Consider the following 13,708-nt stretch of genomic DNA (forward strand, 5'->3'; position numbering starts at 1 on the left):
TGTAATGGCCGCAGTTACGATGAGCGCGTTCAATTATGAGGGTGGTAGTGGCACTATAATTCTATTTGAAGCAACRAACTCTACCAAATAATAACATAGATGACCGACATGTTATAAATATACATACCAGCATATACATATAGTACATACRTATGTAATATAAATATCATTTTTAACATTTTCTAAATCTGACACAGTGTCTTCTCACCCACGCACTTCGCTCCGACCATAAATAGGCAAKCTGTGACAAGTTTCGCATAATTTGCATACCCAAACGCGGCGCAACCCCACCAAGCACTCCGCACTACTTTTACTTCATAACGGACCTCTGTATGTTTCTGTGTTAAACGGAATTCCTTGTTATTAGACATTTTCGATGCTCAATAAGTTGTTTACGTTAAAAATTGCCCCAATTCCTTGCTGTCCAGCGTAACTGGTCCACCGCCAACAGTTTGCAGGATGGAATCAGCATGTGGCCGGTCGCACGCCGCAAGTCGACCGCTGCATGTGCTTCTTCTCTAGCATTGGTATCGTTGTACGCAAAGAAGCTAACGTTTGCCATTTAAGTCTAACGAGTTTCACGCACTTCCCACTGTGTACGAGTAGCGAGTGGCGAGTTCATTGCTGGCAAGGCTTTCGTGGACACATATGAGAATATCTGATCGATATGTTGATTGGCTGCGACGTCGCTGGCTAACCGTACAACACATGCATTTGCATAACATATTTGGATTTTAGTAAGTKTTTATATGTGTATTTGACATTTACAGATGTATGGGTGTTTGTAGTTACTAGCTCTTAATGTGGCTGCCAGCGGGAGCTGGATAGAAGTGAAGTTTTAATGAGACGCAATAAATTTAAGTAATTACTGTTAGAGAAATGCAATGCGATATTAACTCATCGCCATCGCCAGATACGTTTTTTGCTAATAAATTTCACTTGAAGTTATCTAAAAATTTAAAAAAAAAAAAAAAAATCAGATATACTCTCAGAGCTGGGGTGTATTCATCTATTCGAACAATATGACCAATCCAACGTAGCCGCTGTCTTTTAATTCGCTGAACTATGTCAATGTCGCCATAWATCTCGTACAGCTCATCGTTCCATCGACTGCAGTATTCGACGTTGCCAATGCGCAAAGGACAATACTCTCGAAAACTCGAAAACGACTCATCAGATGTGGTCATCGTMCACGTCTCTGCAAAATATAACCGGACGGGGATGATGACTAATTTGAGAGAGAACTACGTTGGATTTCGAAGGTGAGGTGAGGTTGTTGTTGTTGTTATTGATAATGCTGCAATCCCAAAAAATTCCTTACAAAAAGAAGAGTTGTGTCTATAATAGTCTAGCAAGCGATCGCAACTACCACCGATCCACAAAATTGTTCACTTTCAGCCAAAACTTAACTTCACAAGTAAAGCCACCCTTTAACTGCAAGGACCCACATTTACAACATAAACAAAATCGATTCCCTTCAATGACTGCATCATCAGCACACATTTTACTGCATTTAAATTGAATTCCAACAACTGATTTGTGRCATAAATCACACGAGTTACGCCCACACGCCTACTGCATGTAGTACCGTACACGGTACCGTTGCATTCGCGAAAAAAGACCACAGTGCCCGCATAATTGTGGGACATTGAAATGCAATCACAATGAGGACAATGCGTTGCCAGCATTTACCCTCGCATGAGAAAGGCAGATTTGCTGTAGATAGAAATGACATTGCTGCCGAATTGACAATTTGAGCTACAGACAAAAGGTTAGAAATGCGTACGCGTATACGTTGGTATAAACGTATCCATTTCCAGTAGTAATTGCTTTTGTAGAACAGTCAGTAAGGCTGGGCACAAAGTAAACCGAAACGCAAGGAAAATCATAAAGTTCTACGGAATTAGAGAAATTTAGTAATACTGCTTTCCAGCTTGATTTCTTTACTTGTGTTCGATCGGTAAGAATCATTAGAATATCAGAATATGTATAGACTTACGTCATTCAATATTGTCCTTAAGATAGTATAGAATTTTCAAATATTCGATTTTCTTGGCTCACAGTACCCTTTACTGTCCCATTAGCAATGTCGTTTGGCTCAATCACCATAAAACTCTAAACGGTCGTTCCATACGGAGAGGGGTGCCATAAGTGTAGGGTTAGCTGAACATGCAAAGGCATGGTTGGAGTCATGCGGGAACTCGCTKCATGCTGAAGATATATTGTTTGTCAAAAAAGTCTTGCGGTATTTTCGCAAGTTGGCGCTGAGAGCGCGTAGTTCTACTTTTATTCGTCTCATGGGGTCATGCTATACCTTTTTGGAAAGGTATTTCACGCGCTAAYACGTGTTTGATTGATTGTTGTTTCTTTTAAGTTGTCCGTGTGTTATAGCGTCGCAAACATGGAGCAAAATAAAGAGAAAATACGGCAAAAATGCATCTCAAGCCGCCAATAATATTTGTGCAGTTTATGGACTCGATACAGTTTCCATTTCCACCGCACAACGATGGATTAAACGTTTTCGTTCTGGTGTAGAGGTGGTTGAAGATGCGCCACACTCCGAAAGGCCTACCGTCGGAAATTGCGATAAAATCGCTGAATTGGTCGAAAGAGACCGGCACATCCATAGTAGCAGCCGTAGCATCGGTCAAGAGCTGGGGATGAGTCATCAAAAAAAAATTTATGAACAATTGAAAATTCAATAAAAATAAAGCAAGAAATACCGCAAGACTTTTTTGACAAACTAATATATTGGATATATCGGGGGTCGATTCTAGATAAGTAGGAGTTTGACCTGCTACAGTATCGACTCGAGCTCGTCACCTGCAATGGTAGGTGATTTGACTACAAGTATGACATGCGCTGACGCATATGTCTCCACTGTGAATGGCGCATGTCTGAAGTTAAATGCGTCGGAAGTCTGGTCGGCGTATTGTCCTCGGTTAACGACGTAGTTGAGGAAAGACCTCTTGATGCTTCTGGGAGGCTATTCCACCTCAATCAAGTGACTGCAAATATGGTTTCTACAAAAACACCTCTACCTCTAGATAAGTTCAATATTCTCCTTAACTGGGAGCATAAAATCCTCAAAGTGTAGATGTTTGATTTGAGTAATTAAAAGGCAGCCCCTTATAGTGCGGAGTGCAGTGTTTCGGTATATCTAAAGCTTTCTCGTCTGCATTTCATTGCATTCAGGCGACAACACTGATGTGCCGAAACTAAGGCCCAGCCAGCCGATTGCCCTGTATGTTGCTTTTTCCCATGTGCTGCCACCTAGCGAAGTAATGATTTGGTTGCGGCTCTGTACTTTGGCAACATGGCGGTCGAGTGTGAAGTAAATCGAGTATCGAGTTTCACAGCAAAAATCTAGTGGTTTTTAGCGCCATCGACTAAAATATTAAAGCTAAATCTTTACTTCTTCGACCAGTTTGTGTATTTGGTCGTTGTAAATTGAGTAGGAGAGAGTGTTAGGTTCCATCCAATGAGGAAATGTGAAATGACGGCAAGATAGCCGTTTACTTTTGAGCCCGTGTCTTCGATGCCATTGCCTGACGCCATTATCGTCTAAGTATCAGCGTGATAGAAATTTCTGTTGGTTGTTGAGGGAGTTTCGAAATGTAGAAGTTGAAAGACAACGCGGAGAGGACACCACTCCACGGAGCACCTGTTAAATGCTTCTCAATTTGGAATTTGAAATGTTTACCACAAAACAGTACAGATGTTTGCTGACCGTTCAGATAGTTTACAGTTCACCTCTTTAACCCTGGAGGGAGAATAGATTTTTCCATGTACTCAAGTAGCATTATGTGGTTGACTGTATCCAAGGCTTTTGACAAGTGCAACGCTACGAGGATCGTCCTCCCGCAGAGTGGTGTTTCATTGAGACCATGAACTATATGGGCGTTAACGAAGCTAAGTAATGAAAGTTTGCTAAACTCAACTGGTGAGTGAAAGTCGGGAGTAACAAGGCAGCAGGTGTTCTAACTCATGGAGAAAGGGAATTATCCGGCAATAGGATCCCCTTTTTTGGCGGGTTTCCCAGCTTTTAATAGTGGGACCACTCATCGCGTATTTGAAGAGTGGTCAGCAAGACAGATTGGGGACCTTGGTAAGGAAGCTTACTCCCGTCAAATACTTTAGCATCAGTATATTTTTATTTCATCACTGCCAATGGATTTGGACATTACACACGCTTCCTCGATTCTACCAAAAAAGTCTAGTAGCAACGCTGATGCCATACGCTTCACTGTGTGCCTAGCTTAARGCAAGTGCAATCACAGCTCCCACCAGGCAAATAATATAATTGACAAAAATCGAGCATGCAACTGATTGCTGAGCTGCAGCCACAACGCACAGTTGTTTGTCATTGGAAGCACATTCGTAGACATGTGTTCACGTTTGTAAACACATATGCGCATTACACGCTTTGACATCTGTCCACACTTGGTCATCTATAGTTTGACAAAGCAAGTCTGCTCTGCACACACCAACTGAACAACATACTGATACCCCTTTTCTCCCGTGTAATAAGACGCGTGTTTGCGTGGAATTTGCATGCAGCAAAACAAGTCGGGAGGCGGAACGAACCATTGCCAGTCAGTCAACCGAATAAACCGAAACAAGTTGGAGGCAGAGCCACTATTGATGCCGCTTTGCCACCGCACCGCGCCGCCGGAGTTACGCGAAAATGGCTGTCATTATTCAGGAGCACGTCAGCAATGTTGCATGCTACACATGCCACACGAATGATTTGCCAGCGAGCAGGCATGGAATGAGCAGCGAAAACTTGCGTAATAATCAAAATGTGTGCATGCAACACAACACTTACACATGTCCACACATAAGTGCACACTTCGGCCATATCAGCATTGTGCATCACTTGATTGTCCATCACAGCAGCAATAGCAGCGGCGTGTTTTGCATGCCACACTACCACTTTTGAGTGCCACAAAGCGTTGATGGTGGCGCGACTACTCTTTCTCAGAAGCAATTTTCAATTTACACGCACACACACATGCGCACGTGTGCCTGACACAAGGCGAAGAATTGTAAATTCTCAAATAAATACTTGACTGCCGACCGCAAAATTATTTAACTTGTCACTTATGTGCCCACACAAAGCTAAACACAGTCAAACACACGCACACGCACACCTTCATTTAATATGTTCCACCAGGCTCTTAGTTGAGCACCACTCTCCATCATCACCATTTAAAATAGTTGTTGTTCTTATATATATATATATTTTTCTTTTTATCTTTCATCTTCTTCACAGGTTCGTTACTGTCACTCATTGACGGATGAGGAACGCAAGGAACTTCGCCTATTCTCCACACAGCGCAAACGTGACGCTCTCGGACGTGGCAATGTCAGACAGCTGATGAGTGCGCGCCCCTGCGATGGTGTAAGTATTGTTTTTCAGCAAATTTTCTAAAATAAAAATAAATATATAAATATTTGTAAGTATAGTACATAAAGTATATAATAGTTATCAGTTGTCTACCGTGCTGTAGTGTCCGACCACTTTTCGCAATGACTGAAGTGCGCTTTGCTTATTCCAAACGGAGTTTTGTGGAAATGATTTAGCAAGGACAACCAAAGTGGTTCTTACGTAATTGATTTTGCTCTAAAAATAATTTAATTTTGTTGAAAAAAGTAATATTTGCTAACGTTCAGCTGAACAGGTTTATAAACTTTGCCACGAAGTTTGTAAATTATACCCAACAGCAAACGTCGGAGTCGCTATAAAATATATACCATATAGTATATAAATGAAATGTTTGTCTGTCTGCATATACACATATACGCGAATTAGTTCCTCGGTTTTTGAGATATTGATAAGAAATTTTCCAAAAGTCGGAGTGCGGAACTTCAATCCGCTGAACCTGACCTACTTCCGAGTAGTTAAGCTCCATTAAGTATTAATTCGTGTATTTAATAAGACATTTAAATATCCTCTATGTCGCGGACTGACGAGGCCTACTTACTCTGTTCTGTTGTCCCAGCTTTCTCTTGATAGAGGCGGCCGCTTCGCTGACAGCTTTCCAGTTCTTAGTGAACTGACGCATGAGTGTCGTAACATTTTCAACCGTAAAACTACCACCGAGTGTAGCTTTTGACTCTCTCTTCTCTTTTGGCTCCTATAGACTGCTCTGATAACTTGTATATGGGCTTGTATTCAACACATTGGATGTCAAGGAGTATCATACTGGCTATTACTTCAGCAGAGTCACTTGATATTGTTCAAAAAGCACTGACAACTCTTAGTGCCGGCAACCCGTGCACAGTGCTTATTTTTCTGGCTTGAATGCTTTAATGCCTCGTGCCTGGATCCATATTCGCTTTGCCTGCATTGTATTCTAGGTGATCCTAATATTTGAGCCTTGAGTCTATTATTACTCCCAGATACTTTAGTWGTGGCTGTAAATAAATCGCAGTCGAATATGGTGAGATATATACTTTTCTTCACTTTTCTAGTACTTATGATCGAAACTTCTGCCTTTTGCTCAGTCAATTTTTCTAGGCAGCGCTACAATCTTGGAACAAATTTTTCAAAACAGACCACTGTACTTAGTAGCTTATACCCTATCAAAATCAAGATGAAGATCTCCCGCGGCTTGAAATTTATTTATATATTTTTTTTTTATTATTATTTTTTTTTTTTTTTTATATAAATTTTAGTTATTTAGACTTTATTATATTATATATTTATATACTTAAATTAAGCCAAAAGTAACTTGAATATAGGTTTATCATTGCAGTTTAATAATTAATCTTCTTCAAAAACACTTTAGTGTACAGTAGATTAGGTTAAGTTAAGTAAGGTAGGATTGAACGGTTGATCTAAAGTCGATGAATCTCACTTGTACAGATTTTCGTTCTAAACGTTACCCATAAAGCTGAATCAACTGATCCTCATAAATCGACCAAGCATTTCAGCATAACACAAATTTTTCAAGACGATTAATTTTAATCAGTTTCTGTCTCAGTCTGGCAAAAGCTGGACAATAACGAGGGAAGTGGCAAGATGATTATACATCGCCTATCATAATATCTAATTCTTGTTTGCCTTCATGTATGATAAGAATGAATAATGTTATCTTTCTGCGAATTCGACATTGAGCGTATTCATTTCGTGCGGCGTTGGAGACTGGCAAGATTTCACTGATATAGATATAAGTTATATCTATGTACCTTATAAATAGTATATAAAAATGATCAGCGTGTCGATTTAACAATGTCTGTCTGTATATACCCGAACTAGCTCCTCAGTTTTTAAGCTATCAGTCTGAAATTTACAGATCCTTTTCTAACCTGGAAGCTACTCATTTGTCGGAACCGCTGATATCAGACAACTAGAGCATATATTTGCCATACAAACTGACCGATCCAAAACTTTTTTTTTTTTTTTGCAAGGTAGCTTAATGAAATTCGGCATAGCTTATTTTCAAAATCAAAGCTACAATATTCAAATTAATTGTTCAGATCAGGCCATATAGCATAGAGCTGCCATACACACTGAAAGATGAAAATCCAGTTCGTGTTTAGGTTTGTTGAAATACTCAACTTTTCGTTAAATTTTCATTCGAGTTAAAGTCATCTACTGGTAGATCACTAAATTTCTCATACTTTTCGAAGATTCTCAACTAAGATTAGTTCAAACTCCTTTTGCGCTTCATTAAAGTAAAGTTGAATATATTTATATGAAGTATGCTGGTGCTTATGCCATTTCCAGCATCGCGCCAAATGCAATTAGCCAAATTCAATAAAATAACATACTCAGCACTCCTCGAGTGCGTAGTTATTTACAAAAGAATCTACATATGCCATACATATAGTATATGTGCATATATGTATATAATATAGCTGATTGTGCTAGTGCATAGTAATTGTATGCAGCATCGCATCGGCAGAAACTGTCAATTTGACTGTCACTGACATTGGCATTGACACAGGACAACACTGCACCGTCGTGTCACTGTCACTTAACCGGCGACGAAACGTGTTGAAGCCACACTAATCAAACAAGCAACTTAACTCAATGGCACTAACAAGTGAGCAAACACAAACGCACTCAAGCGCGCACTAAAAGTTGCGTGCGAGTGGAAATTATCAATATGAGTGTGTATGTGTGTGTATGTAAGAAAATCATTTGATATTGCATAACAGACTTAATGCGATTTCCCTTATGGGTATGCATGTGTATGGGCGTATTTTCAGATTTGTCTAGCGATTATTGTGCAACTCAAGTAAATTAAATATTTATGTATATAAATATATGTACAATCTCAGTATAGATTAGTGTATAATATTAAAAATATTCCATAATGAAAATGAAATTAAAACCAAGCTAAAGCAATTTCTCACTAATTCGCTTTCCTTTCTTAAAGTCGCGTTCATTTATGCTTTCATCAGTAGCATTTCTATTATTTAAAATTCACTGCATTTATCATATTTCCCTCATTTCAGTGTGATGAATTGATTTCCACCGGCGACATTGCWGTATTCGCAACACGCCTGGGGCCGAATGCTTCGTGGCATGCCGGTTGTTTCATTTGCTGCATTTGCCATGAGCTGCTAGTCGATCTCATTTACTTTCATCGCGATGGCCGCCTCTATTGTGGACGTCATCATGCGGAGACATTGAAGCCGCGCTGCTCTGCCTGTGATGAGGTAAGTTTGATATTATTATTAACCTTTATGAGACAATTGCAGAAGGTAACAACATAACTTTTATTTGTTTGTAAATACACAAATAAATTAAAATATTTACTAAAGTTACTAATTGAACTTTACATAATTGCTATCTTCTATTGGTCATTCTCTAATCGCAAGATTTGCACACTGTCCCCTTACATATGGTTTTTAAAAATAAATAAATGCATATAAGTTAAACTTAGCTTTATTATAACGATAAGTTTTAGCCGAGCAAGAGACCGCCGTGGCTTCTTCTTCTTAATTAATGTAATGCGCTAGTCGTTCTGCCTTTTCGCTGTTTGACGCCATTTGGATAGCGTAGCCAGATCATTCTCCACCTGGTACTTCCAACGGAATGGAAGTCTTTCTCTTCCTCTACCCCCCACGGTGGATACTGCGCCGAAAACTGTTCAGAGCTGCTGTATTTTCACACATTCGAAGAATATGACCTATCCACCGAAGCCGCTGTCGCTTAATTCGCTGAACTATGTCAATGTCGTCATTCCATCGACTGAGGTATTCGCCGCTGATAAGGCACAAAACACCATAAAACTTCCGCAGAACTTTTCTTTCAAAACTCGTAACGCCGACTCATCACATGCTGTCATCGTCCATGCCTCTGCCCCAAATAGCAGGACGTGGATGATGACTGACTTGTAAGAGTTTGGTCATTGTTCGTCGAGAGAGGATTTTACTTCTCAATTGCCTACTTAGTCCGAAGTAGCATCTGTTGGATTTCAAGACTGACATTCTTGTTGGTGTTAATGCTGGCTTCAAGATAGATGATATTGATATTATCTACGACTTCGCAGTTATGACTGTTAACAGTAACGTGGGTGCCTAGTCGCGATGAGAGGAGATATTTCGTTTTGCCGTCGTTCACCACCAGACCCATTTGCTTCGCTCCTTATCCATTCTGGAGAAAGCAGAACTAACGGCGCGGTTGTTAAGGCCAATGATGTCAATATCATCAGCCTCATCGCATGCCTGCAGCTGTACAATCTTATAGAAAATAGTACCTCCTCGGTTTACTTTTGCAGCTCGAATTATTTTCTCCAAATGTTGAAGTATGTTGAAAAAGTCTCACGAAATGGAGTCCTCTTGTCTGAAACCACGTTTGGTATTGAACAGTTCGGAGGAGTCCTTCCCGATCCTGATGTAGCTTTTGGTTGTTGATTTTCCATGCTTATCCCACGGTAGTTGGCGCAGTTTTTTCGATCTCCCATTTTGTAAATTAGACAGAGCACACTGAAATTTCAAGCGTCGAGCATACTTTCATCGAATATTCTGTAAAGAAGCTGATGAATCCTCCTTATCAGTTCTTCGCTGCCGTATTTTAATAGCTCGGTCGGCTCCATCATCATCGATTGGAGAATCGATTGCAACTTATCCTGATGTTAAGCTTTCACTCTCATTCAGCTGGTTAGAGAAGTGTTCCCGCCATAGTTGGATGGATTTGTATTATTCAGTCACAAAAAATTCCTTAATCAGGGCAATACAGCGTTCCTTTTTGTAACGGCGTTTCAACAATAATTTGTGGCCTATCATCAACAATTTTTTTCCGGAAAAAGTCTATTCGTTGTGAAATGGCACTTCAAACTGAATATAAATCAGATAACTGCTATCAAAAATACCAATTCCGAAAAAAGGATTGAAAAACACAGGTCTAAAAACACCCGTTAGTTTACTAGCAGTTGGTTTATGGGAAAATGCAATATGAGGTCAGTTAAAGGGTTTCTAGTCTTTATGTATTTTGTTCTTCTTAATTCAATATTTAGTTGTAAAATTCACGAAATGTGTATAATACCTATTCACCACATTCCTACAATGAAGTTGTCATTGTGAGCAAACTCTATTCCAAAGGCAAATCAAGTGAATTTCCACCCAAAAAACAACATATTCTTAAATTTTAAGTTATTGAACTTTTTCTACCCACAATCTACGCTTTAAGCTGCTTACGAAATCTGCTTTCGAGTGTAAAACCACAAGACATACGACTTTAGTAAACTTCTACGAAGCGTGTGAACTAACAGCAAACACCTTCGCTAATTTTCTACTAACCACTGCGCTCACTTCCAAACGCTCAGCTGCGAGTGTTGCCACGCAGACTCGACTCATATATTTAAAAGCGCATTGCATTCCCCAAAGATGCAGCCCAGCATTTCTAATCAAACTTTCAGTAAAAGTTTTCGAACTGCACCGCTGACTCTTCCCATGAGAACTTTCACTGCACTGTTGTACTTATTGCTCATTTCAGGGTATACTTTACGTCTTCTTTATGTCTGCTTAACAGCTCACTTTTCAACTTTTAAATTTATTTAACATTTCCGTTTCTTTCTTGCTCTGCTTGGCGCAGATAATCCTTGCCGATGAATGCACTGAAGCGGAAGGACGTGCCTGGCATATGAACCACTTCGCGTGTCAGGAGTGCGAGAAGCAGCTGGGCGGTCAACGTTATATAATGCGCGAAGGCAAACCTTATTGTCTGCTCTGCTTCGACGCGATGTTCGCCGAGTACTGTGACTACTGCGGCGAGTCCATTGGTGTGGATCAGGGTCAAATGAGCCACGACGGCCAGCACTGGCATGCGACGGACGAATGTTTCTCTTGCAACACATGTCGCTGTTCGCTTTTGGGACGCGCCTTTTTGCCGCGTCGCGGTTGCATTTATTGTTCGATTGCTTGCAGTAAAGGTGAACCCCCCACACCATCAGATAGCTCAGGTACTGGGATGTACACCACACCGACACCGCCAACGCAACGTGTGCGCCCGCAAACGCGCATACCTAGCAGTCATGCATCCAGTTCACCGCCAATGTCACCAATGCAACAACAACAGCACCAGAATAGCTTCAATCAAGCGATGTATCAGTTGCAGAGCCAACAGATAGCGGCGGGTATAGTTTGTGCGGGTACGGGTAGTGGACCAACCGCCAGCGGTGTGAATGATGATAGTGATAGAGTGGGTGATAGCGCTGCGCCAGTCAGTATTGCAGGCGACGTGACGCTTAGGGATCCAACGAAACAAAGCTACCCAACATCAGACTCTGACGGCGGTGTGGYCAAGGATTTGGAACATGCGATTGGTAGTCGCAGTGCTGGTGATTTTACAGACTTCTCAGGTGGTGCKCCTTCAACATCTTCACAAAATCTATCACCGCTGATCTCACCCGGCGAATACACACATTTGATGCCTCAACCAATGGAGCTGAAATCTGAAGCTGCTTACAACTTCAATGAGATGTCTCTCAACTTAGATGCAGCTTGGCCTAGTAAGCCGCCGCACACTGGCTCACATACATATAATCTACCGCGTCATATGCAACATGTTTCGAAAATGGAAAGCTCTATGACCTCAAGTATGCCCGAACTGACTGGACGACCGGCCACACAGCCACCAACGACTGGCACACACATTACCTCGCAACAATTCGCACAAGACTATGGTGAGCCGATCACTTCACCACTACCCTCCGACATTGGTGAGCTACCCACACCCAATTTGTCGGTGGCTTCGACCGCGCTACCGCCCGAATTGATGGGCTCACCCACAGCTTCCGGCGGTGAGCGTTCAATTACCTCGCCGCAATCTACGCAGTCCGGTCAGCCACCCATACATCCGGTGTCCATACTCAGCGGCGCTTCGTCCTCATCACCAATGAGCGGCGCAACAGGTGAGGTTAAAAAGAAAGGTGTACGCTTCGAAGGTTTACCACCAGACCCACTGCCACGTTCGCGCAGTTATTCCGGCAACGGCGCGGGCACACGCGACCGTGACCGCGATCGGGATCGTGATCGTGATCGTGACCGAGCCCGCGAYCGCGACCGCGACCATGAGAGGAGCAGGAGTAAAGACTGCTGTAGCGGTGAGCGTTCCTCCGACGGCAGCGGTCATCACTCATCGCGCCGCAGACGTCGTCGCAAATCATCGGGTCATCGCAGCAATGGTTACCGCTCGCATTCCACAACGCGCGCCGACACCTACGTAACAACACAACCGCTCTCCTCCTCCTATCAAGGACCACCGTCGGTGTTGCAACGCGCTTCAAACACCAGCAGCGCCTCCGCAGCACAGCCTGTCACGCATTGTGGCGACGACGAATCGGATGATGCCTCGAGCGTTTGTTCAACTTGCTCGTCATCCTCGTCCTCCTCCGAAGACTATATGATGTATCAATTGCCGCAGCGGCGACATTATGGCGGTGTACGCGTCAGCTATGTGCCCAACGATGCGCTCGCCTATGATCGCAAACGAAAGCCGACGGATATGAGTGACAAGGACAAGAACTGTATTATTTCGTGATGCGTTGTTGTAGTGTTGTATGAAGTTGCGAGGCAAGCGCGTATCAGCAGCCATTAAGAGTTGCCAGTCAGCGTAACAGTGGAAATGGGCGGCAGTGCCGCTGGCAATCGAAGCCTATAATATTAAAATAAAAACAAAAAGTACAACAGAATTTAAATGTAAAGCATAATTAAAAAGAGGCAACAATTATTTAAAATTAAATATATGTRCATGGCTTCCAGGCACACTAAATCAAAGCGGCGGCGGCGGGTATCAAAGCGTTGGCACTTACCATCTGACATAATTAATGATTTATAAATTGCTTTAGYGATGAGTTATGTTGAAAGAGGAAATTAAAGTGTAATTGAAAACTTGAAAAACAGAAATTAATAAATGCTACTTCGGAATAAGTGAAGYAGAATAAATTTTGGAGATTAAATTACAATAAAAATTGAAAAAAGAGGAAATAATAAGATTTGAAAATATTAAAAAAAAATATTTAAAATACGCATATATTCACTTGTTTTTAATTTTAATAATAATTAAAAAATAACAAAATCAATAAAAAGACTCAGCTGTTTTAGCATTGTAGAAAAATTAAAATTGGCGTCAAAATATAAAAAAATCTAGTTTTATTAGTTCCGGTTTAGTTTTTTTTCTTTTTGCCTACTTTTATTATTTGTGATTTAAAATAAAATTGCCTCAGCTTTGTTAAAAATTACAATTTTA

At 41.2% G+C, this 13,708-nt stretch overlaps 1 protein-coding gene across 1 annotated transcript; it reads left to right on the forward strand.

Moving 5' to 3' along the window:
• The first annotated feature begins 5,279 nt into the window (after window positions 1–5,279).
• On the forward strand, window positions 5,280–13,430 carry LOC108971906 (protein prickle). Its single transcript, XM_018938263.1, has 3 exons — window positions 5,280–5,404; window positions 8,470–8,673; window positions 11,054–13,430. The coding sequence occupies exons 1-3, from the start codon at window positions 5,381–5,383 to the stop codon at window positions 12,998–13,000; spliced, it is 2,175 nt and encodes a 724-aa protein (XP_018793808.1). The 5' UTR covers window positions 5,280–5,380; the 3' UTR covers window positions 13,001–13,430.
• The last annotated feature ends 278 nt before the right edge of the window (window positions 13,431–13,708 follow it).

The sequence above is a fragment of the Bactrocera latifrons genome, unplaced genomic scaffold (assembly GCF_001853355.1).
Source record: "Bactrocera latifrons isolate USDA-ARS-PBARC rearing strain unplaced genomic scaffold, ASM185335v1 scaffold_365, whole genome shotgun sequence".
In the NCBI taxonomy this organism is placed as follows: Eukaryota; Metazoa; Arthropoda; class Insecta; order Diptera; family Tephritidae; genus Bactrocera; species Bactrocera latifrons.